The following is a 13,224-nucleotide window of genomic DNA, read 5'->3' on the forward strand; positions in this document are numbered from 1 at the left end:
GCCCAGCCTGTGGCAGAGCTCACTGTCAGCTCCGGGGAGGACCGCAGTGGTGGCAGTGCCTGCTCTGAGGGAGCTTGCAACACACTAGCTGCATCCGGGCTGGGCCGCAGCCTGTCCTGGCCAGTCTGATCTCAGTGGGTTTGAGTCAGCTGGAGGAGGTGGCTGTGTGCAGAAGGCCCAGTGAGCTGCCTGCTAATGGGGCTGGGCCACCCTCCCCTGCTCCCTGGAGGCTGCACAAGGCTGGGATTGTTCCCTGGCTCCCCTTTGTCCCCACTCCCTGCCCAGGCCTGGCCTGCTGGCCTGCCACTCTCCTCTCCCTCCTCTTGGCCTGGCTTGCAGGAGGACCCCGGGCCTGCAGACCCACCTGCTCAGGAGCGCCAGTCAAGGTCTGGGTAAGGACGCTTACCTAGGGCTCTGCCAGCCATTTTGGTGAATGAGGGCCCCCTCCACCATCTCCAAGGCTACAGCACACACTCTACACAGACCTCTAAACCATGTGCTAACGGAAGGGGTCCCGAGGGGAGCTAGAGCCCAGCCAGCATCATTCCCACCCGGCGCCCCCCGCGACCCCCCTCCACCCCGCCTTCACTGGACAGCACTCCGGATGGGTCAGACCACCCTGCTCCTGCTCCTTTTGAGGCTCTATATTAAAGCTCAGTCGGGGTGCAGGGACTAGGCACTAGGCCCGTCTTTGTGCCCAGCCCAGCTCAGGAGCAGAGAGCCCCCAAATTGGGGACCAGCCGACTTGTGGTGTGAGGCCCACTGTGCACCAGTGAAGCTGGTAGCAGGAAGAGGGGCGGGGCTAGGCTCTAGGGTTGCCGTAAAGTTTTGGCCTTGGTAGATGGGAGGCGTGGCCTATTCCTCCTTCTGGGGCTGTTCCACCCGCCTAGCTGGCCCAGCCCCACCACTTGTGCCAAGGAATGTGCCTGGGAGAGGTGGCCTGAGGCGGGCGGGGCAGCAGAGCCACGACCACCCGGAAGCAGCACACAGGTCTGGGACTAAGGGGCATGGGGTTCAGGAGGGCCAGGGACCCAGAATATCCCCAGGGGCACATACGTCCTCAGAGAAGAGCCAGGCATCTTCCTGATTCCTTGACTCCCAGCATCTGGCCTCTTCAGGAATTCTCCCTCCGAGACCCATGAGTTTTCTGTGCTCAGCCTGCACACCCTGGGCCAAGGGCTTTCGGTGGTGATGGGTGGGCTTGGGGTCTCTGCACGCTGATCTCTATGAGTTAGGCTTCTGAGACAGAACTGTGGGGTTGGGGACCTGGACCCAGAATCCAGGGTTACTGAGGCAGCATTCTGGCTGGGGAGGAAGCCCCTCCACTCTATGCTGGCCTAAGGCTGACCAGCTGCCCAAGCGGGACACTGAATGCCCCCAGGCTAGGATGGGGAGGAGGCAGGGAAGCTGGGCCAGCCTCCCCTGGCCTGAGGTAAGCAGCTTGGTGGCCATCTAGCTGCTACACCAACACCCATGCATACCACAGTCCCCCCTGTCAGTGACCAGGTCCACGCTGGACTTGGGTGGAAAGGAGTCTATGGATGGGAGCAGATGCCTGATTTCCTCCCCCACCCCCACTCTGTCTCTAGGTCAACGTGGAGGTGCCCAGCCACCATGCTCAGTCTCAAGCTACCCCAACTCCTTCGAGTCCACCAGGTCCCCCGGGTGAGGGGCTACACTCACCAACTCCTACTCCCCAGGAGGCTGACCGGGGCTGAGGTTCTCCCCCTTTTAGCAGTGGGGAAGTACTTGCTGCAAGCTCACCCTCATCTCTCCCATTCCCGTGGGATACTCTAAGGAACAGGCTTGTGACACGGCTCCCTAGGCCCAGAACTCTCCTTCAGTCCCCCTCCCCAGAACGCCCTTCGTTCTCCCCTTCTGCTGGCTCTTCTGTTTCTCTTCTGCTTTCTGGGTATTGGAACCTGGGATAAGAAGGAAGGCAGACTTGTTTTGGCTTTGGGGCCACTGCAACCTCCAGCCCATTCTCTTCAATCCTGCTTCCACAGCTCTCTCATGGAGAGAGATGGTCCAGCATAGTGACCCCCCACCCCCACCACTACCCCAGGTGTTCTGGGAAGACAGCATCATGTCTGGTTACCGCCGCCCTACCAGCTCGGCCTTGGACTGTGTCCTCAGCTCCTTTCAGATGACCAACGAGACTGTCAACATCTGGACTCACTTTCTGCCCACCTGGTGAGGGAGGCTGTCCTTGGCTGCGGGCGGGAGTCGGGCACCCCCACTCCACCCCCCGCGGTCACCTGAGCATGTGCCACCGCAGGTATTTCTTGTGGCGCCTACTGGCGCTCGTGGAGGGCCCAGGCTTCCGGGCGGAGCCCTACCACTGGCCGCTGCTCGTCTTCCTGCTGCCTGCTTGTCTGTACCCTTTCGCATCATGTTGTGCGCACACCTTCAGTTCCATGTCGCCCCGCGCACGGCACGTCTGCTACTTCCTGGACTATGGCGCGCTCAGCCTCTACAGCCTGGGTGAGCCCCGCGGGGGGCGCGGGGCGGGGCGTGGGGGATGGCGCTGGTGCTGGCAGGCGGGAAGGCGCGGGATGGAGGGGGGCCCTGGATGGCGAGCGCCGGAAGAGGGTGGGGTGTCCCACCCGAAGCCTGCCCTTCGGCCTCAGCTCCTGCCCCGCGCCCCCTCAGGCTGCGCCTTCCCCTATGCCGCCTACTCCATGCCGGCCTCCTGGCTGCACAGCCGCCTGCACCGGTTCTTTGTGCCTGCCGCCGTACTCAATTCCTTCCTGTGCACCGGCCTCTCCTGCTACTCCCGGTGCGTTCTTGGTCTGTGTTGAAGGGGAAGGTGGAGGGACAGGACAGGGCGCCCGCGATCACACTTGACACTTGGGATCTATGGGAGGCCAGCAATCCTGTGCCTGTGCCTGTGGCTGTGCCTGTGCCTGTGTGCTCTGGAACAGCATGAAGAGCAACAGGACCATTTGTTGAGACTTACCGTGTCCCAGCGCCTGTGTGCTGGCAGCATACCTGCACTGTCTCCTTTAATTCCCCCAGCCACCTAAGAGGCAGATGTCTTTATCCCCATTTCACTGACGTGGTCATTTACAGAGGGCTCATGTGTCACTAAGCTACAATGACATTCCATTCTGGTCAGAGGCCCCCTGCCTTCCTCTGACTCCCACCCTAGCACCAGGATGGTGACCAGGTTTTCCTTCCTGCCTCCCAGGTTCCCTGAGCTGGAAAGCCCTGGGCTTAGCAAGATCCTCCGGATGGGAGCCTTCGCCTACCCCTTCCTCTTTGACAACCTCCCACTCTTCTATCGGGTAAGGGCACCCGGAGCCCCTGCCCAGGCCCCCGTTTTCCTGTCCTGCCCCTCATAGTGCCCCTTGTAGTCCTGCCCCCTCAACCCTTCACCTCAGCCCTGCTGCCCACCCTCCAGGCCCAGCACCCAGCTTGGCTGTGCCGCTCCCCTCCATTTCCACTAGTCCCCGGACACATCAGGGTCCCCTGCCCAAGCGCCTCCCGCTCAGCCTTGGTTTTCCTTTGCCAGCTGGGACTGTGCTGGGGCAGGGGCCACAGCTGCGGGCAGGAGGCGCTGAGCACCAGCCATGGCTACCACCTCTTATGCGCACTGCTCACTGGTTTTCTCTTCGCCTCTCACCTGCCTGAGAGGCTGGCACCAGGACGCTTTGACTACATTGGTGAGAGCAGGCCGGCCTGGCCTGGAAAGGGCACGGGGCGCAGAGAGTGAACTGAGTACACGGCGTATCGCAGCCGGAGGACTAGAGGGTCCTCAGGGTGCAGGCCCACCCTCACTTCTCAGATAACAGCAAAACTGGTAGCACCTATACCAGGGGTGTTATGTATTGTGCGTATCAGCTCATTCACTCCTTCCAATAGTCAGGTTTTCTTACTCCTAATTTTAGGGTAGTAGCAAGCCCAGAGGATGGGGTGACTTGCCATCGGTCAAAGGGTGAGTTGGAATGGGGAATGTGCCCTGACCTGCCCGCCCTCCCCACAGGCCACAGCCACCAGCTATTCCACATCTGTGCCGTGCTGGGCACCCACTTCCAGCTGGAGGCGGTGCTGGCTGACATGGGATCTCGCCAAGACTGGCTGGCCCCGCACGACCCCTACCTGGGCCTGGCAGGCACAGTGGCCACACTAGGCTTGGCGGTGGCCGGGAACCTGCTCATCATTGCTGCCTTCACAGCCTCCCTATTTCAGGCCCCCAGTACATGCCCCCTGCTGCAGGGTGGCCCACTGGAGGGGGCTGCGAAGGCCAAACAACAGTGAGGCCCCATCTCTGAGCCTGTCCCTGGAAGGAGGCAAAGGCCAGGCCTTGGTGTTGGGGAGGAGCCCAGACCCAGACCTGGAAAAGTGGGGGCACAACTGAGCCTGGAACAAGGAGTGACTGAGGGGAGAGTGCAGAGGATAAAAGGCAGAGGAGGGGAGAGAGGAGCTGTTGGGGCCGGCAGAGAGCAGGGGGTCAGCGAGGGCGCTCTCCGATGGGGCTCGGGGAGGTGCTGAGGGTCTGAGAAAGGGAGGGGACTGTGTCCAGGCTGGAGAGCCCCCCTACCCCAGCGGAGGTGGGGTTGGGAGGTGCTGGGACCCTTTCATCGGGTCCTGTTTCTGGTGCTCCTGGAAGTCTGCTCAGCCCAAGGAAGAACTAACATGACTAACCTAGGCCTGCCCTGAAGGCTTGTTAACCCGGCCAGGAGGCCCACTACTGCCCTCACCTCCCCGACCGGGCAGTGCCTTCTGCTTTCTGCCTGTAGCAATGATTCTGTCCTGGTCATAGTCATGTGCTCCAGGTGTCCAGGCCTTTGGGGTCTGGGTCTATTTGGGTGTGTCATGGATGGAGCAGTGAGGGGAGGGTGCGGCGACAGAGAGGAACCCTAGTTACTTTTGAAGGCCACCTTCAATGCTTCTGGAATGAGGCAGGTACAAATAAAAAAAATAAATCAACAGACTTCGGAAAGCAGTTTTTGGAATTTGCCACATACCCCATCCTCCCAGCAAACCGCCCCTCCAACTCCATAGATGGACAAAGAGACCCCACCAGTTCCTCTTCTGGAGTTTATTCTGGAGCAGCTGGGCGGACTGTCACCCCACACTTGTAGGGCAGGGAGGTCAGGGTGAGGGGAGGGGGAGGGTCACAGACAGGAGCCAGAGTGGGAAGGGGATGGGGGGCCGGCGGGCCAGCAGGGGCGCGAGCTCTAGGCTGTGCCGTAGAAGCGCTTGTAGGCCTCTTGGAAGCCGATGTGGTCAGCCAGCTCGTCGCAATCCGGGTTGAGTTCACACACCTCCCTGTTGGGCTCCAGGGGATCTGGGTAGGGGGCTGGGGCTCTGAGAACCCAACACAGTGGCATCAGCCTCCACACAAAATGCCTCTTCCCCTCCCACTGCATACGGGGCTCCGGAGTCCTCACCAGGGGCCCGCCTGCCCTCCCAGCACCTCCTTTCTCTCACCCCAACCCTTGATCCAGGTAGCGTCGGAGTCTCTTCACTACCTCGCTGCCCTCCTGCTTGGACACGAAGGCTGTAGAGCAGAGGGGCAGGGATCAGGTGGCTGTGAGTTTGGAAGGATGAGGCGGGGAGCCAGCTGGCCTGACAGCCAGACAGGAGCCAGCAGGGTAGGGGGGATGAGGCCGAGGGGACCAGGGTGAGGGAGTGCCGGGCAGATGAGGGATGTGGCGCACAGCCCGTATCAGGCCTGCCTCCTACCTGCACCTTTGCCAGACTCTGCACCGCTGGGCTTTGCATCTGCAAAGTAAAGGAGTCTGGTTCGCCCCTGCTCGCCCCTATGCGCACCCCCCACCCCCACCCTGCCTCGCTGGCAGCTTGCTCTTTCCCCTCTCGCTGCACAAGGACAGGATGGGGGGGGTGGCAAATGGATGGAGCCTACAGGAGGGAGGTCAGATCGCCAAAGGGACTGCCAGTGGAAGGACGAAGTGAGGCCATGGGAGGCCCCCCTCACTGGCCAGGGCCGACTGGGGTCACTCACCTGCCGGGGCAGTGAGGCAGAGTGCGACCAGGGCCAGGAGGGCGAGGAGCACGAAGGGCCTCATGGTGTGTCTCCGAGGCTGCGTTGAGTCTGCTGCTAGGACTCAGCTGGTCTGTCTCCGTCAGCCTCCAGCACCATTTATACCCTCTGGGCTGTGGCCCGGAAGCCAGGGTGGGGAGGCCTGATCATGGTGCGGGTGGGTCACAGGGGAATCTGCCAGAGCTATTTGGGGGTCATCCGCCCACGATCTATAGGCCAAACCCCAAAGGATGTTGTGGTTGGAGCCAGGGCAGCCTAGGCAGGCCCCTGGGAGTGAAGGAGGGGGGTTGGTGCTGACCGAGACTGCCAGCCTCTGGATGTCCCCTATCCCTCCCTCAAGGGGCCCCTCGAGGCCCCCCAGCCCATCCTCACTCCCTTTCCGAGACCCAATCTTAGCCTCAGTTTAAGCACCAGCTGAAGCAGCCAGGAAGGGTGTGGGGGGACCCAGAGACGAAGGGGCCCAGAGTCCAAAATAGATCGGAGCGGAGCTGGGCTGCAGTTCTGCAGATTGTGATTTCCGCTCTCAGCTGTGGGCAGGAGCCAAACCCCAGAGAGGGAGTGCCCAGCGATGGCCTCATTCACCCCCAAGACACCAAAGGCAGGCCTGGTGTGGGGCGGCTTGACTCCGGCCAGGCCCTGCGCGTGAGAACAGGAGGAAATGGTCAGGTAGCACAGGGCCAAGAGCCAAAAGCCAACCCAGGTAGGGCCGGCAGGGCATGAGGTTAGGGACAACGCTGTGTCGGGGGCAGGCCAGGCGGTCAGTGTGGTGGGGACGCCTTCTCCCGTGCCTCCGATGAGCAGAGAGATGGAGAGCGCTTCTGGCTCCCGACCCTCCCCTCCTGTCCTTGCAGTCTCCCCAGTATGAAAAACCTTGGAGACCTGTCCTCCAAGGGACAGAACGGCCAGCCTGAAAAACCCCACCCCGCACCTGAGCTCTGCTGCCTCAGCTCAGCCTGGAGAGGAGGAGGGAGGGCGACCGCACTCCCCTGTCGCTGGGCAGGTTGAGGGCTGCAGCTCCAGGGGCACAGAAAGAGCCATGGGCTCAATTTAGGGGGTCAGGGTAGGGGTCGCAAGCTGGGGCCACCTGGTATCTTCCTGAGTGACTCAGTGCTCCTAGACAGGCCCAACCACACCTGTCTCCATGAAGTTAGGGTGGACTCTCACCAGGAAAAGTCTGGAGGAAGCGCCTGTCACGCCTTTGCTGAGCCCCTCCTGCTGCTCTGCTGGCCCCGGCCGGGTGCGGCGTGAGACACCAGAGGACGAAGCGCTCAGCTATGTGGAGGGCTCGGTGTGCACTCCCCAGATGCAAACACTGCGGCCCACCAGTGGACCCTTTCTCAGAATTAAACCAACGGGCAAAGAGAAGAGCGGGCTCTTTGCCCCTGAAAGTTTGTCCTGGTCTCAAGGAACCCAGGGGTCCTGGTTGCTGTGACAAGGGGTCATTGCCCTTCTGCACATGATGGTCAGATACATGCCTGCCAACCCAGCCAAGACTGAAGGCTCTCAGTGGACTGCAACTGAGGCCTTGAGGGCCCAGAACTCAGGAGCCCAGGAGGGGGTCTTGGCCCACGAGTGCCCCAGGCAGAGGAAGCGTCCTCACAGATTACAGTGTAGTAGAGGAAGTTTATTTACGGATGTGGAGAGAACATGGCAATCAGCGGAGATTGAAAACAGATTCCCCAAGCCAGGTCCTAGGGAGGGCTCGGGAGCTGGCAGGGGGTCGTGTGTGTGTGGGCGGGGGGTGCGGGGAGGGGGAAGTGGAGGTGTCAACCAGAACCTGAAGGAGCGAAGGTATGGTGACTGATTCCCAGGTGGGACCTGGCAAACAAGCCTCAAATTATAAGGAAACGGAGAGGAATCTGAAGGTAGTATGTATGTGTGACCTCAAGGGAGTCCCAAGGCACAATGGCAGTGGGGGCCGCTCAGGCATCATCCCTCAGCAAATTTTATCACTGCTTAGGGGTGGGGCAACATTTCAGTCATTCTCAGGGGCAGCTTGCTACAGGCTTCCGATCTTGACCACCTTCTACTCCCGGCCTGCACGTCTCCCCCTTACTCAGGCTCCCTCAGCATGGCCACCAGCTCCTTCTGTCCTTTGTGTAGAGCCTGTCATCAATGGGAGAGAAGAGACAGATTTGGAGGGGAAAACCCAAACCCTTTCCACCTGCTGTCCTTGCCCCCAGGCCTGGGTTCCCCCAGAAGGATGTGAGTCTGTGGCTCGTGGAAGGGCACATAAGAAGTCCCCAACCCCTGGACTCAGCCGGTGTTTCTGGCAGACTGGGTGCCTTGGCCATATGGGCTGGGCCTCCCCAAAGCAGAACCTGTCTTCAATAAGGACCCCCAAAGAGTCATCCTCATCCTCTGACCCCCCTGGAGATACCTAACAAAGAAATTAGCTGGGCTACAGACATGGGAATTATGGTGAAAAAGAGCTCTTTGAAGCTTCCACACAATTCTCAGCGCTGAACACTCAATCCAGCAGGCCCACTCCAAGCGCAGGTTGGGCCTGCAGCTGCAACGGGAGGGGTGTGGCCGTAAGAGCAGGGGACTCCATTCTCCTTGAAACAGAAGGCCTGAGTGTCAGAGCGGGCAGGGTCCTGGGAGGAGTATTTGGCCGGTTTGGAAGCCAGGACCCAGGCAGGAGTGACCGGGCCTCATGGTGATAGAGTGGCAATGGCAGAGCAGCGTCTTGCCTGGGGACTCAGCAGGACGGCCTCCAGGGTGCCAGAGGCACAGCTCTGACCGGTGGACCCTGCCTCACAAGACAGCACCCGGCTGAGGACTTTGGTCACAACCATCTTGGTTCCTGCTGCTCGGGTCCCCAGGGTCAGCCTGTTACGTGGGGAGACCGAAGGGGATGCGGACGAGAGGGAGCAGAGCAAGCCACCAGCCATCCCCCGGCTGCTGCCTCTTCGAGGCTCAGGACCTCGCTCAGGCTGGCGCAGGGTCTTCAGGCCCAGCTGACAAGTCTCGGGAAGAGAAGATCAGGGTACCCGGAGCCATTCCCGGATTTGGGAATGGTTCCAGAATTTGGGACCTGTTCCCCTTGGGAACAGGAGTTTCTGCCCCGGGAAGGGAGCTGTCAAATGGCTGTAAGTAGACATAAGTTGGACATGTAAAAGAGGCGGGGGACCAGGTGCCAATGCTCGAGCCCTCCTAGAACCCTTCCTTTGGAACTGAATTTTCAACCAGGAAGAAAATCCATCTCATCACTCTGCAGCCACATCTGCAATCTGCCACTCAGCCTGATCACCTTCTTCCCTTCATTCACCAACTTGGCCCCAGGTGACTTTGGCCGCTTTCAAAATTTCGGTCCACCCTCAAAGGACACACATGAAAGCTCCAGAAGACATTCTACTGCACGCCTTTTGAAGGTACCGGGCAGCAGGCACATGATGCAGAGCAACCAGGGCTACAGAGGGTTAACCCCTACTTGGATATGGAGGAGTGTCCCCTTGCACACTTGGGAGAGGAGAAAACCCAAACCCTTTCTACCTACTGTCCTTGCCTGAGGCCTGGGTTCCCCCAGAATGGCATGGGTCTGTAGCTCACGTCACAGACTCAACAGGGCATGTGAGGAAGTCCCCCCACCCCACTTAATGATGCTTATGGCAGGCTGGGTGCCTCGGTCAGCTAGGCTGTGCCTCCGAAGAGCAGGACCCATTTTGAATAAGGGCCCCCAAAGCGTTCCCCTCATCCTTTGACCTCTCTTGGTCCGTCTGCTCAGCTGCAGCAGGGGAACACGTGTCCAAGGGCAAGGCCGCGGCACTCACCTGCCAGGCCTGCCACTGGGCCTGGCCCTGCAGCTGCAGCTCCTCCACCTGCCTGCGCCCGGCCAGGACGGCGTCTGCCAGCTGCCGGTTCTCAGCCTCCTGTTTCTGCACGCGGCGCTGCAGGGTGTCCCGCTGCTGCAGGAAGTAGGGCACCAAGGTGCTGCGCAGATCTTTCTCCGGTATCCCACTAGGGCGCCTGGAGGGCAGCAGGGAGCACGGGATGGGAGGCAGAGGATGGTGCGGGGTGAGAGCTCTACTTCCAATTCTGATCACTGATATTCCCACCTCCAGTCTCACGTTGGACTGGCTTTCAAGGTCTTTCCTTGGGTCTCTCTCAGCTCCTAAGACCCAACTGCGTGACTCCTGCTCCTGGTCAAAACGCTAACCTCCTGTTCCTCAGCGTCGATGCCCAGGAATCCACCGCTCCCCTTCTCAATCTGCTAGTAATATGCACACAAGCCTTGCCAGCCGTGCGCACATTCTCCCCTTCTCGTCCACACACACTCCCCGTCTCTAACAGTCCAGGGCTGGAGGTGACTTTTCAGCTTTTGCGTCTGTCCTATGGACCACGCTGGAGAGGTGTGGGGATGGTGGTGGCAGGATGAGCCCTCCCGGGTGGAGCGGCTGCCTGACGGTGGGCCCAGGCCTGGAGAGGTCCTGGTGTTAGCGAACAGGGAAATCTAAGGAAAAGACAGGTCTGGGGACGCAAGATTATAGGGGGGTCCTGAATGCTCAAGGAGGAGATGGGTTAGTTGTGATGGGCATTGGAGTGGAAGCCACTGTAAGTTCTTTTAAAATTTCTTTTGCAGTTACAAAACTTAATTCTTTTAAGTATTAAGGTCACAAAGCATACAAAAAAAAATTGGAAAGCACAAAAAGGGTTTTTACTCCCTTTGGCCTAGTGTCCTATTCAGGCAGGAGAGGGTGGTGGGAGGCAGGAGCTCAGGCCACTTGTGGTCTTGGTGGCCTCAACTCTCTCCTCGTCATCCCAAGGCCTGTCTCCATCCTGCACAGGATATTCCAGGGGGCAGGGCTACCCACTGAGATGTCAGCTCCAGGAGAAGGTCTTTTGTGTCTTGTTCACTACTAAATCTCGGGCATCTAAAACACTACTGGGTGTTCAGTCCATGCTCCCTGAATATTTGTTGAATGAACAAATGAATAAAAACCAGATGTCTGGGCCAGCCTAATGGACCTAAGACTGCAAGCCCACTGTTCCGCCTTCTCCCCCACTCCCCCTACCCTTTCACCCACGGACTGGATAAATCCTGAAACCTTCCCCAGGAAGGTTCCCTAGGGCTGTCACAAACCCTGGGCTGCATGCACCTGCCCCAGGGCTCTCTTCCCCTAGAAGGGCCATGCATTTCGCTGTTTTCCGTTACTGGCTGGTGTCTGCCCTCCCCACCTGTCCCTGTTCACAGGGTCCTCTTTGTGAGCCCAGAGTCTCATGCATATGGGTTCATCACAAAAGAAGCTCCTTCAAGATCCTAAAATGCTTTCTGTTCCTCCATGAGCCCTCCCGTGGTCCTCCTCACCAGGCAGGCTCCTTGCGGTCTTTGCCTTCTTCCACTATTGTATCCAAAGCATTCAAGACGGCCTCCAGGTTCCCCTCTGCTTTGATTTCAGAGATTTCCTCCTGAAGAGAAATGAGGAAAGAGCTATAATGATACTAGACAAGTCAGTAGTGGAAATAAGCTAACCTGCTAACAGCACTTAGTAAGATTTGGGCTAAATTCTGTTGTGTCTTTATACAAACATTCCAATTTTTCTACATGTGACTTTTACATTAAGAAAATAAAGGATAAAATGGAAAACATTGAAAAAGAGCCTGCAGTACCCTGACAGGTGTGGCTCAGTTGGTCAGGTGTCATCCAGCAAAGCGAAAGGTCTCCAGTTTGATTCCCAGTCAGGACACATGCCTGGATTACAGGTTCTGTCCCCAGTCAGGGCGCATACAAAAAAGGCAACTAATCGATGTTTCTCTCTCATATCAATGTTTCTCTCCCTTTCTTTTTCCTTCCCCTCTAAAGAAATAAATAAAACCTTTAAAAAAATTAAAAAAATAAAAAGAGCCTGGAGCAATTGAAAATAAAATAAAATATTTTTAGGAAGAGCCTGCAGCCAGCCTCTCCTTCTGCCCATCATCTGAGCGCCACAGGCCTTGCTGTTACCCCCGTACCCTTGCTGACACCACAGGTGCACCTGGATGCTTAAGAGGCCCACCCTGAAGTGTAATAGCAGGGCAGTTTAATTCTCAAGAGAGATCATGAAGGGAACACTGCCGTTTTTCGTGCTCCCTCTGGTACGCAGTTCCATGGAATTCAACAGTTTGTTAAATGCCTCCTGCGTGCCAAGCATTGCTCCAGGTGCTGAAGGTACAAAGAGTAAGACCCAGTTGTGTCCTTGCTGAACTCACAGGTCTGCCAGGCAGACAGCATATAAACACACAATTACAATACAGAACAAGGGGCATTTAAGACACCCACGTTGTTTGAAGGGAGGGACAATTGCCACTGCAGCCTGACGAGCACAAAGGACAGTTATAGGGCCTGAGGATGGAAAGTGGGGTGACGGCAGGGAGGCAGGGCCCAAGCCAACAGTGCCTGCTGGGTTTCTTGCCACTCACCCGGATAGATGTCTGCAACTGAGTTATAAACTTGTCATAGATTCGCTGTGTCATCTCAGGTTGCAACTGGTAAAAGCGCTTGTAACAGTCAGTGAATTTCTGGTAGCTGGTGGGAAGGAGAGAGCAAAGGTGGCAAGGTTCAAACACGGCCGGTCATCGGTTATTGCCTCCCGCCTGGGCACCCTTGCCTGGCATCACAGGACCCTGGGTCTTTCCTTCATTGCCCTGGTTCGAAGCGGGGTCATCTGCAAGGGCAGCCAGTCACTGAGCATGGCTCAACCTCGCCAGTCTCCACCGGCCTCCCCGCTTCCCCTCCGCAGTCCCAGCTGGGTTCAGGCGTTTCCCCCTACGGTGAGTCACAATTAGTCCCGCCACATTTTTTGGTTCTTATGACTTCAGCGAGCATCAAATCACGAGGGCTTTTTAAAGTTCAGATTGCTGGGCCTGACCCCAACAGTTTCTAACAAGCTCCCACGAGATGCTTATTCTGCTGGTCTGGGCACCATACCCTGAGAACCTTGTCGTGCCAGCCCCCTTTCAAGGCTGGATGAGGGCAAGGCATGTGGCCTCTGTGAGAACTGTCCTGTCCCTAAAGAGCAACACAGGAAGGAACTGATGCCTTTTCCATAGGATGTAACTATGTCCAGGTGGTGCCTCCAAGCCCTAGCAGCCATGGTGGATCTGGCCTGAGTCTATCCCTAAGGAGGCAGGGAAGAAAGAGGGAAGAACTGGGGTCTCTGAAGATACTGTCAAACTGCTGAAAACAGCAATCTGGAGCCACCCTATGTTGGGGCTTCCTGTTAGTGAAGTAATGG

The 13,224-nt window shown here is 58.2% G+C and overlaps 3 protein-coding genes across 4 annotated transcripts in view; 1 reads left to right on the forward strand and 2 right to left on the reverse strand.

Annotated features, from left to right (window-relative positions):
• The first annotated feature begins 308 nt into the window (after positions 1 to 308).
• Positions 309 to 4,461, forward strand: PAQR6 (progestin and adipoQ receptor family member 6). 2 transcript variants are annotated; one of them, XM_054563476.1, is made up of 8 exons: positions 309 to 392; positions 1,590 to 1,665; positions 2,066 to 2,193; positions 2,279 to 2,484; positions 2,653 to 2,779; positions 3,191 to 3,287; positions 3,515 to 3,665; positions 3,986 to 4,461. In XM_054563476.1, exons 2-8 carry the CDS (start codon positions 1,615 to 1,617, stop codon positions 4,258 to 4,260), a joined length of 1,035 nt encoding a protein of 344 aa, XP_054419451.1. In that variant the 5' UTR covers positions 309 to 392; positions 1,590 to 1,614; the 3' UTR covers positions 4,261 to 4,461. The 2 variants fall into 2 exon arrangements, with proteins under 2 accessions (XP_054419451.1, XP_054419452.1); XM_054563477.1 differs by lacking the exon at positions 309 to 392 and adding an exon at positions 886 to 990.
• A 722-nt stretch (positions 4,462 to 5,183) lies between these two features.
• On the reverse strand, positions 5,184 to 6,043 carry BGLAP (bone gamma-carboxyglutamate protein). Its single transcript, XM_054563335.1, has 4 exons — positions 5,972 to 6,043; positions 5,692 to 5,730; positions 5,437 to 5,506; positions 5,184 to 5,313 (listed from the first exon to the last, which is right to left on the reverse strand). Exons 1-4 carry the CDS (start codon positions 6,033 to 6,035, stop codon positions 5,184 to 5,186), a joined length of 303 nt encoding a protein of 100 aa, XP_054419310.1. The 5' UTR covers positions 6,036 to 6,043.
• A 1,582-nt stretch (positions 6,044 to 7,625) lies between these two features.
• The window catches only part of LOC129062373 (solute carrier family 25 member 44), a 42,748-nt gene continuing 37,149 nt past the window's right edge, over positions 7,626 to 13,224 (reverse strand). The window contains exons 5-8 of the mRNA XM_054563333.1: positions 12,410 to 12,515; positions 11,319 to 11,419; positions 9,784 to 9,979; positions 7,626 to 8,116 (exon numbers count right to left, since the gene is read on the reverse strand). Coding sequence (XP_054419308.1) covers positions 8,063 to 8,116; positions 9,784 to 9,979; positions 11,319 to 11,419; positions 12,410 to 12,515 — 457 coding nt within the window. The 3' untranslated portion in view covers positions 7,626 to 8,062. The remainder of the gene's footprint in view (positions 8,117 to 9,783; positions 9,980 to 11,318; positions 11,420 to 12,409; positions 12,516 to 13,224) is intronic.

The sequence above is a fragment of the Pteronotus mesoamericanus genome, unplaced genomic scaffold (genome assembly GCF_021234165.1).
Source record: "Pteronotus mesoamericanus isolate MK-2021 breed Mesoamerican mustached bat unplaced genomic scaffold, CSHL_Meso_final scaffold_705, whole genome shotgun sequence".
Lineage (NCBI taxonomy): Eukaryota > Metazoa > Chordata > Mammalia > Chiroptera > Mormoopidae > Pteronotus > Pteronotus mesoamericanus.